At 39.4% G+C, this 19,480-nt stretch overlaps 1 protein-coding gene across 9 annotated transcripts in view; it reads right to left on the bottom strand.

The window, feature by feature from the left end:
- The window catches only part of ZRANB3 (zinc finger RANBP2-type containing 3), a 54,943-nt gene that overhangs the window by 933 nt on the left and 34,530 nt on the right, over positions 1-19,480 (bottom strand). For 7 of the 9 annotated variants that reach the window (XM_075430597.1, XM_075430599.1, XM_075430593.1 and 4 more), the window contains 14 exons: positions 18,175-18,346; positions 17,666-17,794; positions 16,112-16,231; positions 14,919-15,038; positions 14,216-14,395; positions 12,573-12,725; positions 11,458-11,926; positions 10,266-10,469; positions 9,649-9,740; positions 8,089-8,190; positions 5,285-5,427; positions 3,335-3,478; positions 2,046-2,457; positions 422-553 (listed from right to left, as the gene is read on the bottom strand). In XM_075430597.1, the coding sequence (XP_075286712.1) occupies positions 422-553; positions 2,046-2,457; positions 3,335-3,478; positions 5,285-5,427; positions 8,089-8,190; positions 9,649-9,740; positions 10,266-10,469; positions 11,458-11,926; positions 12,573-12,725; positions 14,216-14,395; positions 14,919-15,038; positions 16,112-16,231; positions 17,666-17,794; positions 18,175-18,346 (2,572 nt within the window). The other 2 variants (XM_075430596.1, XM_075430601.1) reach the window with 2 other exon arrangements.

The following is a 19,480-nucleotide window of genomic DNA, read 5'->3' as shown; positions in this document are numbered from 1 at the left end:
TGCTGTTACTTGGCAACAGCAAGCTCCATGGAAAGCATTAGCCCACAGTTAACTTCAGTCTAATTTTGCAGTAAACACCACAATAAAATGCAAAATTTTTATTAAGGTGACATTTTCCCAAATCCTGAGGAAACCTGTAACAGTTTAACGCTACCTTTCCTCAGCCCCGTTGGGGAGGAACCCAGCAGCAGCCTGGAGCATTGGCACTCCCCAGGGCCTTCCCGTAGGACAGGGAGGTTCCAGCACGAGGGCATCAGGCCTGGAGCATGGTGCTCAGCAGCCTGCGCTGGGCCCAGCCTCGGGCTACCCTACCCCTGGGGTCCCTGCGCCCGAAATCCCTCCGGGGTGGCACTACCGCCCTGCGGACGTGCGCAGCGCTTCCGCGTGGGAGGGCAAGGGCCCCCAGCTGTCCCGCACTGACCTCTCGGTGGCAGACCGTGCACAGCGTCTGAAGGTTCTCCAGGGAGCACTGTCCTCCTCCGCTGTAGACGGGCTTGATGTGGTCGACCTGCCAGAACTGGCCTTCTGTCGGGTTGGTTATGATGTCGTTCAGCTGCAGCAAACAAAGGAGGCGACAGTGGAAGCGTTAGATACCTCTTCTCAACTACACATGTGCTCTGCTGTAAGAACAGGAAAATAACTCGGGGAATTAGCTGCTCATAGTTCTCGTCAAGAGAAAGGAAGGCAGCGTTAGCATCTGTTACTCCCACTGGACAAGCACAGAGCTGTAACTGCACTTGGCGTATTTTCACCGAGCCTGCAGCGCGCTGAAGCACAGTGCGGTGGATCACAGAAAAACAGAACGAAAGGTTCAGTCTTCTGGTACATAAGTTATCTTCAATGACATTTTATCAACATGTACATGTTAAATATACACAAATAAAAAGAGCACAACAGCTATGGTCCCATCACAAAAATGAAAGACTCTAACTAGGTGCCTATCATTTAAGTTTTTGATCAAGAAACTGGGAATTGTAGTAAGGAGCAATGAGAAGCCCCAGGTGATAAAGCCCTATGTCAGCTTGAAAAAAGGCAAATTAAATGCAATAAAGCATCACGTGCACTCAGCGGGGTCTAAGAAACCTCCGCTCCACAAGACTTCTCTCAGCCCGCTGGATGAGCACCACCTGATCAAAAGGTGGAAGCAACAAAGCTGATCTCATGCATACGACCAGTGATGGTAAATGATGGTAAATGATTCTATTGCAAGTTTAAATGGGTGTCCGCAGAATTCAATTAAACAATTTAGAACCAGTAACTTCTGAAGCAGAATTTCAGTTTTGCAGCAGTAAAGAAAAGAATAGAAACATAAAATCATAGAACTATAGGTTGGAAAAGACCTCTAAGATCATCAAGTCCAACCATCCACCCAACCCCACCATGCCTGGTAAACCATATCCCGAAGTGCCACATCTACACATTTTTTGAACCCCTCCAGGGATGGGGACTCCCTGGGCAGCCTGGCCTGACCACTCTTTCAGTAAAGAAAATTTTTCCTAATATCTAATCTAAACCCCCCCCAACGTAACTTGAAACTAGTATTTTAGTTTCTGAATAAAAACACCACTTTACATAGGAATGGGCTCCCTCTCTGCTCCATTGCCTTGGAGTCGGCGAAGAAGCAGTCACAGCCATGGAGGGATGGTGGTAGCTGCAATGCATTCGGAGGTGGTACTGAGAGGAGCTGTGGCAACAGGCTTCTGTTACGCTCCTACCAAATATTCTGCAAAGCAGGAATAACCCAGTACTGCTAGACTACATCCATTCTTAAATTGTTTCATAACCATAAAGTTTGTTCATGAAGTGTGTTTCAAGTAAATCTGGCTGCAATATTCACATCCCTAAGGAATCTGAGTTCAGCCATGAAAAATGTGTCAGAAGACACGGGGGGGTTTTGTGCTCAAGATTTGGTTTTTTCTTCTGTTGTTGGTGCTAGGTTAACTTTTGATCTTCAACCTGCAAGAACGTCATTCTGAATTTCTCTGCACTGTCTGCTACAGGAATACAGAAATTAGCTGTTACTGCTTAAAAACCAGCACTGTTACCTGCCCAAGGGGGAGCTGAGACATCCAAGAACTCTCCAGAAGTTTCTTACGCTGACCCTTTGGTGCATCTCTGACGCTGAGATAAAGCTCCTGGGCATTCTGCTTACAAAACTGGCACACGCCGTGTTCAATTTCAAACACTTTAGTCCTGAGGTAGCTCTGACTGGAGCGAATCGAGAAGTCCTCCTGGCAGGCGTGAGAGCAGAATCGCGTGTCCCAAGCCCGGGCCGGGCAGCCTGGGTCGAGCCGAGCTGTTGGCTGCTGACAGCTGAGGCAGAGTGGGTTCCCCTGGCTGTCCAGGGCTTGCAAGTAGCCTTTGGACGGGGAGCAGCCTTCGGACTGGGAGCAGCCTCCCGCTTCAGCCGGGGCTGAAGGAAGAACCGACGGACCTTTTCCGTTGTCTGAAAGCAACCTGTTTGCAGAGCCCGAAGCACAGCCGTTAATAAAGGAGATGCCCAGCAACACAATTCAGTAGAGTGTTTTTATGCACTGTATATTTCCATTAGATATCTTTGATGCTCCGAAATACCAATTTTAGTTGAAATAATATCTTGCTCAGATTGATACCTGCACAATGCAAATCATCTACTTAGTTTACATTTCCATCTAAACAAAATTTGACAATATAACAGACAGGTTTTTCTTTTGCACATCTTACTACATCTACATGTGTACACGGAATTATTAGCTGAAATAATGCTGTACTTACAAGGAAATGGTGGCTTCTATCAGGCATGTACACATAAATGTAAAACGGTTCAGCCCGTTCTTTAACAGAAGTCAAAAGTCAAAGGAACCATCCTGGTTTCTCCGCGCAACCTTCAGAGCTACCTATCGATTTTTTACTCTGAACACGGCTCATCCCCAGGCAGGATACACTGTGCTTGTTTAACAAAGCTTTTTGAAAGGGCATTTTCTGTCTAGATTTTTCATGTTCTTTCTCCTTTTTTCTAAATTTTGAGGCAGAATGGAAGAAAATTTGGTGCTCCCAATTTGCTGTTGGCCTCACCAGCAGGCCTGAGCTAACGTTCTTTTTTCCTTAACCGAATCACGTAACTGTTTCCTTGTTTCATTTTAATCAGACTCACTTAATTAGCGGCTATATCAGCAGACAACAGATGTAATTTGAATTGTTAGAAGAACAAAATATAACTCATTAGCACCACAGCAAGTTTCTTATCCAAACACTGTACTTTGGCAAGGTAAATACTCCTAGGAAATAATTTTTGCTATCATAGACAAATCTGTGGCAAAATAGCTTAATCACATTATTGCATTAATGAACTTACTTTGTGGAATGACCTGATTGTTCAACAGAAGCAGTCTCGTCCTTCGGACAACCCCCCCTTTCTTTGGAGATGAGGCGAACGCTTCCCCCGCTGCTGCCAGCTTTGCTGAGCGAGGCTGCTGCTACATCCTCCTTGGTCACGTACCTGAAGTAATTCACAATTCTGTCAATGTACAACAAAGGCAACAATCTCCCTCAAAGCACAGTCACTCCTGGCTGCGGCCAGACGGCTGGTACGGCATGGTCACTTAAAACATTCCTCACTTCCCGGATGAGAAATCACAGAATCACAGACTGGTAGGGGTTGGAAGGGACCTCTGTGGGTCATCTAGTCCAACCCCCTCGGCAAAGCAGGGTCACCTACAGCAGGCTGCACAGGACCTTGTCCAGGCGGGTCTTGAATATCACCAGCGAAGGAGACTCCACCACCTCCCTGGGCAGCCTGTTCCAGGGCTCCGTCACCCTCAGAGGGAAGAAGTTCTTCCTCATGTTCAGCTGGAACTGCCCATGCTTCAGTTTGTGCCCATTGCCCCTTGTCCTGTCGCTGGGCACCACTGAAGAGAGTCTGGCCCCGTCCTCCTGACACCCACCCTTCAGATATTTATAAGCATTTATTAGGTCCCCGAAATAAATAAAGTTTGGGAAAACATACTTCACCACAGTGCTTCCATATTACGTAAGATCCCTTTTCCTAAAACCAGACTCGGCTCTCACCAGCAGGCAGGTGGGTTTGTACACAACAACATGAAAATGAATCCAATTTGATATTGCCTGACAGTGAAGTCGGAGAGCCATTTTGGTCCCGTTCGGTGAAGTCTCGCTGATGCTGTCACTAACACAGGAAGCTTGACGAGCTCTGGAGGACTCCTTGCTCCCTTTATTTTCATGTGAAAACATGCAAAACACCACTGGTCTCAAGTAAAACTCTTAAAATCGCTTCACTCTGATCATTCTTCCAAAAACCACCATTCAGCCAACTTCTCACAGGTGCACCTCTCTGTACCACACACGTGCCAAACCCTATACACGACCTTAGCAGGCTGCTGTAGGTTACAGAGGATTTTCTAACACAGTTCACAGTTAGATCTTTCCTACATGTTATGGAAGGATACAATCCAGCAACAGGTTAAGCAACTCTTACTACCTGCTGGTTCTCCTTGTGTTACTGGAATTACAAACTCTATTTACTCACTTGAATTCTTACCTACAGCCAAAACAGTGTCACCCTGCAGAATTTAACAGTAGGGACTGAGGAATAACAAAGTTTTGGAGAGTTTGCACGGCACCTTGGTGAGTTAACCTGTATGCATGAGAAGTCTTGTGGAAAGCAATGACAGCACTGAAGCTGCCGATGTCTGTCAGGGAAGACAGCGTATCAGAAAAAGGAAAGAAAGTGGAAAAAAGGTACATTTAGATTTTAACAAGGATTATACACTATCCATTTTCAGTGAGTCTTCCCAGTAAGGGAAACAATAGTTTCGAGAAATGTCATCCCCAGAGAATAGAACTGCTTAAAGAAAAAAATGAGTGTCAGGAAGGGCTGGAGTAGGCTGTGAGTCATGAATAAAGCGTTAGATGATTGATTGCAACTAATGATTTAGTCCTGCTACTACAGGGGGACAAACAACGAGATTTTTTGACCTTACTTGTCTTTCGAGTCCCTGAGGTCATGGTTTTTCCTCAGAAATCTCTGGTGAGTTCCAGATGTTAAAGCACGCAGCACAGCAAAGCCAGAGCAGCTGCTCAAGGCAGCACAGTGCCGGACAGGGAAGCAGTTGCTTCCACTCTGACAGATTTACCAACAAGCTTGGCTGCCAACGTCTGTCACTGCGTGGCAAGCAATCACCAAACAACCAGCTTAGTCTCAGCATCATTCCACACCAGGTTACATTCAACACATCAAACTTCCTGCAGCAATTAGTAAGAGGAAGAAAAATTAAAGCCCACGTACCTTTTTGTGCTGCTGACCACTGACTGCTTTTTAGACAACTCCTCTGCAGCGTGAATCGGACTACTAAATATCTGACCGCTCTTTCTGACAATCTTCTGTTTCATTGCTGTTAGATGACTCCATTCTTTCACGAACCTCAGTATCTGGTAGAGAATGCTACTGTCAGCAGCGTGACAGGCAGTCTACAGAACTATTTAATTACAGTGAAAGAGTGCTATGAATTAATACATTCAAAACTGGATGAAAACAGTGTTATCAGAGAGAGTCCCTTCAAGTCCTTTTTCACACAAGCTTTAACCCCCCACCCTCACCTGCTGAAGAACTCCAACAGCTTTGGCACTGTCTAAAATACTGGGTTTGCTACGATAGGTGTGTTGGTCCAAAGGTAAAAAATAAGGCCAGAAATGCTCTTTACGGATCTAAGGTACAGTGACAGCAGAAGGCTCTCTTGATAAAGCCTCAGGTAAACCATTCTTGTGCAAGCAAGGCTTTACTGATGGGAAATACAGAATTTTGTCTGAGTTTTCTCCTTAAAGCAGCCATTCTCATGTCGCACCAAGCCTCCCAGAAAAGGGAAGGTCGCTCCCATTACTTCAAGGGCATGTATAATTGGCTTTATGGAGCACTCTTCTTTCCTCTAACCTTCTGACAGATACAGGTTTAACACTGGATCAAGTGTTACAGCCCCTAACATCCATGTGGAAGGCCTAGCTACAGGTAAATTGGAAGACCTCTTCAATTCAACTAGGTATTTCTCCCACAAGTATTCCAAAGTATAGAATTTTAACAGAATCACTGACGTACTTGCTTTGAGGTTATAATATTCCTTTACAATAATAAAGTGTCAGAAAAACATACATAATAAAAGTTATTATAGTAAATTAGCAATTAATGACATGGGAAATCAGATCACCACCTTATCTTAACCATGCACCTGTTTTTATGGCAATACTGCCATCCTCTTTTCTGCGGCATTTCAGTGCAGCACACAAAGATCTGACTAGCAAGTAGAGACATGCTTTACCATCAAAACATTCAAAGGGTAACAGTTGTGAGCAGTTTAACCTCCAGTTCACCATCTTTCACCGTAATCTCAAATTGACATCACCACAGGACCCTGTGGAAGCACTGATGAACTGTTTGACAGAGTATTCCAGAAAGGAAATCGAGACCATAGTGTAACATTGATCACCTTTCCTTATTTTGCATCTAGAATTTGAAAGTGTAATAAAATAAAGAGGCTCAGAACAACTTCATTTCTGGTACTGAATCTAGTATTTTTTTTACAGACTGGGAAGCCTCAAAAAAACATCCAACAGTTTGATGCTGTAAACTGACTGGTTTAATTGATTGGTGTGATCAGTTGATTCCTTAATAACTATAACCACAGGACAGTGAGGCAGTGAAGGAAAAACTGTCCCTACATAGGAATTTGGAATTTATAACATGGCTGCTTGCTTTAGGATGTGTGTAGGGGAGAAATTATTTCATCCCACCCTCATCTCTACAACAGAAAATAAATGGGAGCAACAACATGGCAACTGAACAAGCGGCTTGGATTCTGGGGTTTGTTCCATTCCGTTTTCCCACTCTTTTCTCACTGACTACCCACAGCAGTCAGTATCACGCTGTTTCTGGACACGGACTGTAGGAAGAATAAATACATTGTGCAGTAGGGACTGAACTGCGACTTCAGCTTTATCCCAGAACAAACTTCCATACTTCAAGATTACAAGATAGCAAGGATTCTCTTTTTCTCCTTAGAGTATTTTTACATGACAAATGTAAGATGTACAAATGAGCGTGACTTCCTCTGAGTTAGAGCAGCAAGAAAGAAGTCAATGAAATGGCAGATTATTAAACAGAAACAAGAGGTATTTCCTTGATTCTTTCTGGGAGCATTAACTAACTTGGATCTTCTAATCCAGAGGAGAAGGCTCAGGGCCAGGAAGGTCCATGAGGCAGCGTCACGCCCTGCCCACAAACATGGGATTCTGACCTTGTCTTTTCAGTCTAGCAAATAGCCTTGAAGTCCTCTGGCAACATCTGTGTTGCCCACTCATCAGCTGCTTCACGACTGGTATTGAATCAGTCAGGTATCTGTCTTAGAGTTTAAGTTCCAACCTTGCTGAATAACCTACCAAAAAGAATCAGTTTTGCTCCTACACGATAGGATCTGATTTTCCAAATTATATTTTTCTTTAAATGGAGAAAACTGTTAAGAAAATTATGTTAAGCAGATAGTATTGCACATCCAATTTAAATTCTGTATTTCCTTACTCGAGTACTTGGGTCTACAGTGTTCACGCTCTCCTCAAACACTATTATGAACGTGACCTTTAGTACCAAACTAACCGAAGCCACATGTCTCAGTGGAGCTGTGCCCAGCACTGCTTTGAAAACTGTTAGAAGACCAAAGGAAGAAGTGAGAGTGGAGGCCTGCTCAGAACTGCAGCTCTGATACAAGCTAGCACATCCCTATTCATAATGCGCCCCGTTTAATTCATAACCTTTACAATGCTGTTTTGTTGACTTATGAATGTTAGTTACTAATCCTGTAAATGAGAAATTAAATGATGCCTGGTTGATTCCATCGACCAAAATGTTAACAGGAGGCATGATAATTTGCCAAAGTAACAGACTGCATAATTAATATTCACATCAACATTTATAAGATCTGCTTGCATTGATGAAACTGTGCCTAGATCCCAAGGCCTGGAAGTGTTCCGCATTTATTAAAAAAAAAAAGTCAAAGCACTCCATATTAAATATTATATTACTGTGCCAGTAGAATTTGTTCTTACCGATGAACGATTTCGTTTATGCTGGAAAGTCTCTGGTAAATCCTCCCAGTTATCCAGCTGTATGTCCAATGGAATGAAATTATGATTCAGTGGTTCACCATCCTAGACAAGCAAACAGTTTTGTTTACAGATGCAATGCAGCACAATCTAGAAAAACAAATTTATCTGTTTCAAGTGAGTTATCCTCGCTTCCTAATAAATTTAGTACCTCAAGGTAAGATTTTGCCAGAAATAAACAATATGTATGATAACACCACAGATACAACAAACATGATTCACATTAATATATCTAAAACTCAACAGGGTGAAAATTTTAGCTCTGAATATACCTGAATTTTTTTCGTTGCAAATAATTCAACACAAACTGTCTTCGATTAAGAAATTGAAATTATCATCCTCTTGACTGAATTTCCAAGGGAAATGCATGATTGCAGACTGGAGAACGTCGCTTCATTACAATTTAAAATCAGAATCTTAGCTAAAGCATTGTTTATTATACTTTTTTTTTTTAAAAAAAAGTCTGAACAAGTTCTCCTCCACTCAAGTTTTAAGGAACAAGTTGTCCCAGTGCATACGCATGACCCAGGAACTTGTTGATGATTCACAAACATTCGAGAGAAGAAATCAAAGCAGAATTCCCCAGTGTCTCACGGTTCCGCAGACAGATTTTGTGTAATATCTGGCATAATGAAACTATAATCCAAGACAAAACCAACCCAGACCAATACACAGTTGCCCAAATACCATCCAAAATGCATCTTTGATTAAAAAGTGTGAAGCTAGGAAGCAGTGTACATTTTAAGTATATTAAACAACTTTTGTGATACAAGAGGACACTGTGACTTTTTCCCAGCTGCATCAGTTAGTCTAATAAAAAAGTATTATCTGAAAGACTTGCCCTCAGTTAGTTGTTATGCTTTTGCTTTTTTTTACCTGAATACCCTGACTCATTCAGCAGCTTTGAAGAAATCTTCCCAGTGAACTTTTCCATCCCTTGAAAGAAGGGATTGGAAAGTCCTGACTCTCCCTTGAAAAATGACCCGGAAAATTATCAACTGCTAGTTTCTGTACCCCCATTACCACTGCAGATTAATGATAATGTGTTTTATTCAGGAAGCCACTGATCTACACACAGCACCAATGTCCAGCTTTCTGAAAATGTGATGACAATCTTTTATTCACTTACTTAGTCTGTCAGGATTCACTGTCATTTTTATTTTAATTTAGAATGTTGTTCTATTAAAAAAAAGAATCTTAAACAACTACCATTTGCATTTCTAACAGATGCAGAGATGTACAGCGTGCATCTAGTGTATCAGCCCCATTTTTGCAAACTAAGCTAAGCGTTAGAAGTTGTATATCTAGGGAATTACTACTTAGTTCCGCTGAGAAAAAGAACTAGAATGATAAACTACCTAATTTTTGTACATTTCAGCTAATAAAAAATACTGGTCTTTTTATGTAAGATATAACAAATAAAAGTATATATACACATTTCATAGGACAACATTTTACTCTGTAATTTTAAAATTATAATAAACATACATATTTCAGGTCTACCTTTGTATAGAGGTGAATTCTATCAGTATTCCTGCTTGCACAGAACATAAGCCCGTCATATATTGGAAACATGTCCAATTTATCTACATCTCCTAGAAGCAGAAAAAATGTTGACATTAAAAAGGTTTTTTTTCTTCATTCATTTCATTCAGTCTACTCAGGCTTTAAAAATATCATACATGTATCTAATCCCAGAACAGCATAATAAGATACACAGTTCAAGCAGTAAGCTAGTAAAATATTTGTGTATTTTGTTTTTCTGTTTCTCCTGAATTATCTATCACCTGTTTTGCCTATGGCTGTTCTGAACACAAGTAAACGCCATCATAAGTTTCAATAAAACTATACAGGTTCGCAGCTCCTAGTCTGACATAGTCCTTAAGTCAGCCAAAACCTCTGTATTGCTTCAGGAGTTGTATGGAAAGGGTGGGTTTCTCCACCATCAAAATTCAACAAGCATGTCGGGCTAAAATGAGAAAGTCTTGTGCTAGTGCATGTACTTCCGTCTATCTTTCCAACGTGCAGGTTTTTATTTAAAAGTTATTTTTCACACCAGAGGCATTTCATACAGTTTCACAATGGGATATAATCTTTCTTTCATAGGAGTCCCACGTTACCTTCTCCACACCTTTTTTCACTGTCTTCATTTTCAGCTTCAGCAGTTTCCAGTTTGCTGATTTCAACAGATTGCTGGGTCACCATTTCCCCCAAAACTTCTCTTCTGTCTTCAGCACTGCGCTCTGCTGTCTCCTCATTTCTTCTGGAGTCCTTTGACACACCTTCCTCAGTTTGGCTCCAGGGAGATTCACCATTTCTCTCAACTACAGATGAAGAAACAAGAAAATCTATTATTTATATTACCAGTACAAACAGGTACCTAATCAATACACATCTGGAGACAGGACTATAATTGAAATCCAAAGAAACTGCATTTTATTCTCTAATACTACTATGGTGCAACCACTTATGAAACTAGAGCTAACTTAATATTAGGAGAATAAACAGCTGGAACAAAGTTTTCCATTTATGCAATTTCATGCACCCAGCTTAATATCAAAATATATGCAATAAGTAATGCAGTTTGCAATTCTATATTACATAACATTGTTGTATACCCTGAACACACAAAGCAGTTTTCCAGGCATTGATCTCTAACTGCGAAATTCAGAAGTTGTCCTTATGTGGACAAGCACAGAGAGTTAAATAACATCAAAAAAACCCAGAATGGAAAAGAACCTTATCCCCTCCTTTGCAATTGAAATGGCAAATATGGGGATAGATTTATAAAAATATTTTATTAAGTTTCCAGATAGATCAAAGAAATTTAATAGAAGACATCTACTCTGACCTGTTGGAGCAAGAAATGCCATATTTTCCAGTACATGTCTCTCATGACAAATACACAACACCCAAGCTTCTAAAACATCTCTACCACACAGTCTAGTTTTGAGAAGTAAAGAAAAAGTATGGCATTTAATTGGATTCAGAATAACCGTAAACCTCAAGGAAAAGGAGAACTACATTTGCTGCAAAGAAAACTGAGCATATATTCTTCCTCGCAGAATTTATTTCCTGTTAACAATTATCTACATTTTCCATTTGTTTCAAATTAGAATCATGTAAAAGATCCTCGGGGAAAGCAAAATTAAGAAGGATCACTTAATGGGTATCTGTGTATGTAACGACACCATTCTTCATATTTTACCTGGATTTGTGTATATTCATGTATTAAAAAAACCTGTATTTTCTGAAGCTAATCATAACTGAAACAAAAAATGCATCTTTTTCTTTGGAGCACACATTACTTACCATTACTGCTTTGAGGGCAATTGCACATTTCACAGTAAGGGAGCAATTCATTATTACTGTAAGTGCAAACACTACAGTGCCAAACTTTATTTAAAGCTGCACTTTTGCTTGAAGTATTTAAGTCACAAGGACGGACTTCATTGTTTTTTTCTGAAAACAAAGAGGGCTTTATTCCAGTCAAAGATTTTTTCTTTTGCTTACTGGAGTTGACTGGAGTAGATCCACTTATGCTTCTTGCTCTTTTAGCTTCAGGTTCACAGGTACTTTCATGACCAATTGTATCCACATCACATATTCCTGGGGAACCCAGGTTTCCATTGCTCTTCTCTGCACCCTCTTCTTTTGTGACTTCAGATGATTCCGAATCATTATGTGATGATTCATTACCAGAAAATATTTTGCGTTTCTTCTCAGTGGAGGGTTTTGGAGAAAAGAAAGAACGTATATCATGCTGTCTTTCCTTTTCAAACTAGGAAAGAGGAAAGAAACATGTAAACCCCGCTTACAATTACTATATCAGAAGCTGTTAAAATTATTCTTTTTCTCCATTAATACTATTCTCTCTAATACAGGAAGCTATTTTTACTTTGGAGATAGAAACAAAAGACATCTTCCTTTAGGAACACATAGCCAGCCGAAGAACAACAACATTCCTCTTCTGCTTTGTAAAAAGTATTTTCAATATTCTCATGAAAATTCTGGAATAGTACTATCAGAAAACAAACACACAGGCCAGGTATGCTACGTGCCTTTTTTGATGATGCCTGTTACAAGGAAAGGCTTTTAAAGGCTGTTTTTAAAATAATAACCAAAATTCAGTACAGTTAATAAACCGGTAATTTAAACAGAAATTGCTTTGTCTTACCTGACTCTGAGGGTGGGTCAGTCACCTAACCATGACATAAGGACCCACCGAAAGCCTGCAGATGACATTTATACCCAGCAGAGATATATACCAACTTCACTGAACTTTTAAAATGGATTTTACATTATTTTCTTCTACTTGTTTAGTGTTTCTACATTAGTAAAGTTGCAGTGCTCAGAAAGCTTAAGTGAACAACGTTTTGTTTTTTTCAAACAAAAGAAAACAGAAAAACGTAAGTTTTGAGTCTTACATGTGTAAATAAAAGTTCATTTTTGGGATCTTCTAGACTTTCATTTGGTGTCCAGGTCTCAGCAAAACTCAAAAAATCCCATTTCTCCTTATCACCTTCTTCAGCCTGCATTTTCTCTTTCTTGCCATTCAAGGTGCTGCCTGTAACTTTGGCCTGCAGAAAGACGGCTTGCATAAAGTTTCCAAGGAATTCACATGTTAGAACAAATTTATTTACCTATATTCACTCAATTTGCTTCCCTTGCAAACTTAATTCCAAAGTCAAAGTAAGAAACTCTGTAGTAATTCAAAATTACTTAAGTGATTAAAACTATTCCTCTTCCAGCAGCCGTTTCTGCAAGAATAACAATAAGTAGTATATTTAACACACTACGACTTGTGAAAAGGTGTACATAAAATCTCAGTCTATTGAAGTTAAAAGAGAATATATACATTTTGTACATCTCCTACAGTCTTCACACATTTTGCTTGACATGTGGAGACAAATAAAGGCAGAGTTAATTGAAAGAAGCAGCTTAGTGACAGAACTTGTGAGCTAAATTGTTGGTGAATTACTGAGACCCACTTGCACCACGTTTAAGGAGACTCTTAATGTACTGGACTGACTGAGATTTTTTTCAGAGGTGCCTACAGGAATTAGAATACAGAATTTCATTCCTCAACTGAATGTCAAACACAGTTTGTAGTACACAGATTCTTTAAACTGTGATTAGTTTTCAGCAGAAGAGGAATATATTAGCAAAAAAAAAACCTGTCCTCAGTTTCTCAATATAGTAACTGTATGGATACAAACAATTCAACCACTACAACACAGGGGTGGCCAAATGCAAGAACAACATCCATAAGTCGGCATTTGCATGAGAAGAAATCCTGTGTAACCACAAATCTCAAACAATTCTGACAACTAGAGTTTAAAAGGCAGTTCTTTCTATGTTGACACTTCTGGAAATGTCAGAAAACGAGAGCTGACAGAATATTAATGCACCTCAGTTATCAAAACAAGACAGTAATGAATGGTATCAAAGGCTACAAAAAGGTCACAAAAGCAAAACAGCCAAATCATTTTTCTTCGTCCTGTGAACTCTTGGAGATCTGCCAGGTAAGGAAAGAAAGCAGGATGGAATTACTCCTCCTAACGAGGACTGAGTAATACTAGAGGAAAATGGCAACAGAAATTACTCTAATCTTGGGTCTACTGAAGAAGAATTATTTGAGAATTCTTCTGCCTCTCAGAAATGAAGTTTAGTTAAGGGACAATCTTCACACAATTAATAAAAAAAAGGCAAAAAAACCCCACAAGAAAACAAAACCAAACTCTAGCTGTTATTATTGTGCAGAAAACCTTAAAATTGTAAATTTAACAACCAGAGCAATAGAAAGCTAGAAGGAAGATAAAACAACAATCTTCTGTAGATGTGAGCCATACCATTTATCTTGGCAAAGAGTTAAACGTAGAGCAAAAAGCTAGGAAAGACTAACATGGAACAGACATGGACATTTTGATGATTAGCAGCTCTAGGTGTATCAGTCTGTCTTGTAGTGGGATACTACTCCAGATAAGCAAGAATGTTATTTGGCACATGCACTTAAATGCTACCTTAACCACAACGAGGTCTTGATTATTCGGTTCTATTCCAGACGCACCTTGCGGTTCAGCATTGCCCACATAAGAGTATCCATTGTTCCTTTTGCAATAAGGAAGTGAATATTCACAGAACTGCACTGCCCAATTCGGTGTGCCCTGTCTTCTGCTTGCTTAATATGGCCTGGATCCCAGTATAATTCAGCAAACACAACATGAGTAGCAGCAGTGAAAGTTAAACCCTAAACAAAACAAGCAGATGCATTTTAGAAAAAGAGATCCCCCACAAACAACTGAATATCCAAAGTAAAACAAAGCTAAATGTTGTATAGAATACTTTTATATGGAAATAAGAGAGTCCACCTCAATAGCAGATAGATCTATTACACCAGTTTCTTCCTTGGGCCTCAGATTCACAGTAGTAAGACTGAGACCATACTTTAGTATTGGGCAAAGGCTACATACTGCTTTTCATTCTGGAATCACAGAATCACAGAGTAACATTTATTTCTTATTAATCTCATACTTTCAGAGAAATCGAGGTTTTAGTAATTATTCAAGAATGAGATGCTGAGGCTTATTTTGATTTTACTCCAGTGATTTCAACGGAGGCTTCAAACAGTTAACATGATTAGTGCAAAAAATGAATATGAGTCTACAAAAGACGTATTGCATGAACTGCCTTCAGTAAATCACTTCATTCACCAATGCCTTTAGTATCTATGTTCAAGTTCCTTATTTCACTTATTTTATTTTTTGTCCTACCTGACCAGCTGCCTGAATGCTCAAAATAGCAACCCGGGTATCAGGATCCTTCTGAAACTGATTAACAAGATGTATTCTTTCTGCGGAAGGAACACTTCCATCTATTCGTATGTAGCGAACCTGTAACATATCATAAAGACGACAAAATTATCAGTATCCATTTTTGGACCCAATCACACTCTGTCCCCCAAAGAAAATATGAAAACATCTGTTCTATTCCTGTCATGGGGATAGGGACACATCAGTACTCTTTTGCCCTTTGATTTACAACTAAGCCTGTATCTAGAGAAGTGCAGACTTAGTATTCCTTGTTTACAAAAGAAGAATCACAGAATCATTAAGGTTGGAACAGACCTCTAAGATCACCAAGTCCCACGATCCACCCAATACCACCATGCCTACTAAACCATGTCCCCAAGTGCCACATCTACACGTTTTTTGAACGCCTCCAGGGATGGGGACTCCACCACTTCCCTGGGCAGCCTGTTCCAATGCCTGACCACTCTTTCAGTAAAGAAATTTTTCCTAGTATCTAATCTAAACCTCCCCTAACGCAACTTGAGGCCATTGCCTCTTGTGCTACTGCTAGTTACTCAGGAGAAGTGACCAACACCCGCCTCACTACAACCTCCTTTCAGGTAGTTGTAGAGAGCAATAAGGTGTCCCCTTCCTTCTTAGACAGAAAGAACATGGGACCTTAAAATGGAATACTCCGCAGAAGAACCTGTAATTTACCTGACGTGATTTATTAAAATTCCAAGCATTTGCAAAATAATAACATAAAATAGCGAAGTTAGCCACCATTCTCTAGCAATGGTTGAGAGTCCGTAACCAAAACAACATGAACTTTGTTTGCAAACATTTTTACTGATTTGAATTAAATGTTCAGGTGAGATGACAGTCTTCTTTAAAAAAAAAATAAAATAGATGGAAGCATATTGGTAGAAAAACTTGGGAAACAACTGCTTACAACACTGAAGTATCATACCAGATATGAGTGCTTACATTATCCTTAAATACAAAACAGTTCTTCAAAATCACACAATCCCTTTTAACCCAGTGGCACTGATTTGTATATACTTAAAATCCATACATTCCTTTACACACAGGTAGCTCTCCTGAACTGAAACACAGCTCATATGTATTTGTAAAGTCTGAAGTTAAATTTGTGTGCAAATTTGTTAAATCTTTACCTTATTTTCAATAACTGCCTCTGTACAGGCTTGAAGCATACTTAAGTGATGAGCAAAAACTAGAAACTTCAATTTGTCATTTTCAAGCATCATTTTGATATAGTCCTTTACCGCTCCTGCCTGGAGTAGGAGAGTGCATTTTCATTAGTTAGACATAAAAAGTGTTCAAAAATACAGTTTTTATGGTAATGTCTTTCAATTTCTTGTAATATGAAAAGGTAAATTTCCATACGTATTATTATCTATTTAAGACTTTATCAAACACTAAGTATAAAATTATTCAAATTAATTTTGTTTAAAAAAAAAACCCACAACTTTATGTCTTCGAGAAACCTATCTCATTCCCTCAGAGAAAAAACACATCCTCAAAAGATCACACAATTACATGGCACTTCTTCTGGATTAAGATGTAGATAAGACCCTTTTTAGTTACAATATCATTATTTGATGTTTTAAGCCTATTTAAAAAAAACAAAACTGATTTCTGCCCAAAATATTTCAAACAGACAAGGTAGTGTTTAATCAGAACTTCTGTATCTGCACCCACATAAAGCCATATGTCAAAACTGAAAGAGTAATTTTGATACTTTCATGATAACGTAATCATAAAATATAGCTCTATTTAAACATTCATAGAATTCTTTTGTGTCAAATCAATTTTCAATATCTTTTACAAAAACTATTAAAGTAATGATGACAGTTAATAATAAAATTTATCAGTGATCAATGGTTAATGCAATACCCACTGTAGCACTCCTCAGATTTCTTTTTTTCTCTCTTATCTGTCTTTCAGCTTCCTGTTTGAAAATGGATTACCAGAGGGGAGAGACTAGAAAAGTGGGGAAGAAATAGCAACAGAACCACAGTGATATTTTTGAGACAAGGGGGAAAAAAAAATTTGAAGGAGTTGGTCAGATTCTCAACTCTTTTTGCTCCAGCAGCTTGCAGAACTTTTTTTCCTATCCTTTTCTAAAAATAGGTTAGCATAATGAAGCCTGACAGCAAGGTAAAAAGTAGGCATGTAGAAGATTTCAGTTATTAACTTGTTTTTCCTTACACCTTGAGCTACAGTACTACAGGAGGAAATACAGAACATGGGGTCCCACTTGATAAAATAGACAAGAGACCAGCTAGAGGGGATTGTTCTTCCACATTTGTCCGTGGGTAGAGCCAGTACAGACAGAATTCAGTCTGCGTAAAGGCTGCATCAGCACGACCCTGGGTCAGCTGCAGCAGCGGCCAACACACAGGTATGCCCCTGAAGCACCCACCTTCAACATATCCCCAAGTCTGTGAGAATCATTTAGCGCTGCTGGCAGACTATGTCTGGACGGGCTCAGTCAGCTCAGTGGATATCTAATCAGTAACAGTTTTAACACTTAGCTCGGGTCATTATAATGGCGTTCAGCCTATTACATAAACATACAAGGAAAAAAAGAGTGTTTCTGCATGTTGCGATTAGAAAACAAACCAACCTCATCTAGTATTCAGGCCAATACAACTAATTTTACACTGAGTATTTTAAATATATTAAGAAAAGTCTTCCACGCTTACCTTGGCAATGGCTGTTTCTTTATACATGCGTGTGATTAGATTCATGACCTGAGAAAAGTGGCTTTCAGTGGCATCTGAATTCAGATTTCTCATTAATTTCTCCCACTCTGCAAAAGTGGTATTCAAATTCTAATTGGCGGAAGAGATCAGTGGTTAGATACATAGTACAAGGCATGTTGTACCTCAACACGTACTTTCAAGCATGAAATGTTTAGGAACAGAGTACTTTTGAGAACTCCATCAAATTTGGCTAAAAGTAACTCTATGGTTCAAAATCTAAGGGAAAGGAAGAAAACTGTACTAAAATTAGAGCAAATTTATCATTATCTGATGCAAAAAAATTGCTACGTTCATGTTCTTCATGTTATATTTTAAGAAGAATAACAGAGATGCTATGCTATGTATTCACACATTCTTTATAGCTACATATAATACACATGTATACATATGAATACATAGATATTACTACTTACTAACAAATGTGTTTCTAGTAAAAGTGGAAAATATACCTTAGCTGCAGCTTGTGGGAGGTCAAATGGAATACGTTGCCTAACTTTGGGAGGCAACTGAGTTAGAACATCATTCTTCAGTCTTCTGATCATTATTTCACTCAGAAGTTGATGTAGTTCTTCTAAATTTGAAGCTCCTCTACAGTCCCAATGAGTTCTTTTACCAAAAAACCTGAAAATAAAAAAATCAACACTGAGGGTAAAAACTGGCTCTTCCAAATTCGATAGAAACCTTCAGTACATAAAGGACACTGCTAGATATGAAGGTGTGCTGGATAACAACACTTGGTGTTCCTGTTTACACCAGAGAGATGACTGCTTTCTGTCCGTTTCCTTCTAACTCTAAAGTCTGAGCTGTTTCAACTTCCCAGCAGATACTGCTGCCCGCAGGCATTACTACCCACCAGACACATGTAGTCCCTCTGTATCATCCCAACTACACTTCCCTTTCGACGGGAAGCAGAAGTTTCAGGTATAATTTTATAACTCTTGTTTCAGTGGACCAATAAGACAACTATACCACCATGAGAATGCTCTTTATTATATTATAGACGGGAATAACTGACAGGGAAGCTATCATGAAAGCTGCAAATACCACCATTAATACTCCTTTATTTCCCTCCCTGAGAATTCCCTCCTAGTTACAGTCAGAGAGAGGATTTAAAGCTTAAGTTACCACCTTTAAATGTAATACTACTTAATGAGCAAGGTTAAATAGAGGAAGTATGTTAAAGGTTAAAAAGCTAAAGGCTGGAAAGTGAAAGAATCTATTAACATTGTCTTCCTTGTTCTTGCTTTGCTGTGTTGTTTCTAAGGAAGTGTTGCAGCAGGAACAACAGCTTTTCTCTGCCAACATTGCGAAGAGATAACAAAATAATGAGCATGACAGACTTTGCCACCTTTGGAGAAAAGCCCAGGTAGCATTTTCCAAGGCCAGAAGAATATGTTGCAAGCATGTAATTTCACTGGTAATTTTTTTTTTTTTTTTAAACTCCCATCATTTAGAGATTTTTAAGCCTTACTGAGTTTATCAACGGTGTTCTAGTTGCCTGCCTACAATCATTTGGAAAAGGGGCTGAGGGACTCATTTCTACACTGGTGAAGTATTGGCATGACACACTCTTAAAGCCATGTAGCTGGAAGACAGCAACATCTTTTGCTCATACCCCTTCTTTGGTCTATTTATACAGCTGTCCTTAGAAAGGTTTCCTCCCTCCAGCTCAAGCACTAGAGATATAAAAGAAATGGTACGCAAAACCTCACCGAAATACTTTGGCCCTCATCTTTAGAAACAGGTGTCTATGAA

Source organism: Opisthocomus hoazin, chromosome 9 (genome assembly GCF_030867145.1).
Source record: "Opisthocomus hoazin isolate bOpiHoa1 chromosome 9, bOpiHoa1.hap1, whole genome shotgun sequence".
Lineage (NCBI taxonomy): Eukaryota > Metazoa > Chordata > Aves > Opisthocomiformes > Opisthocomidae > Opisthocomus > Opisthocomus hoazin.
The sequence above is the reverse complement of the archived record's forward strand: the minus strand, read 5'-3'. Positions and strand labels throughout refer to the sequence as shown.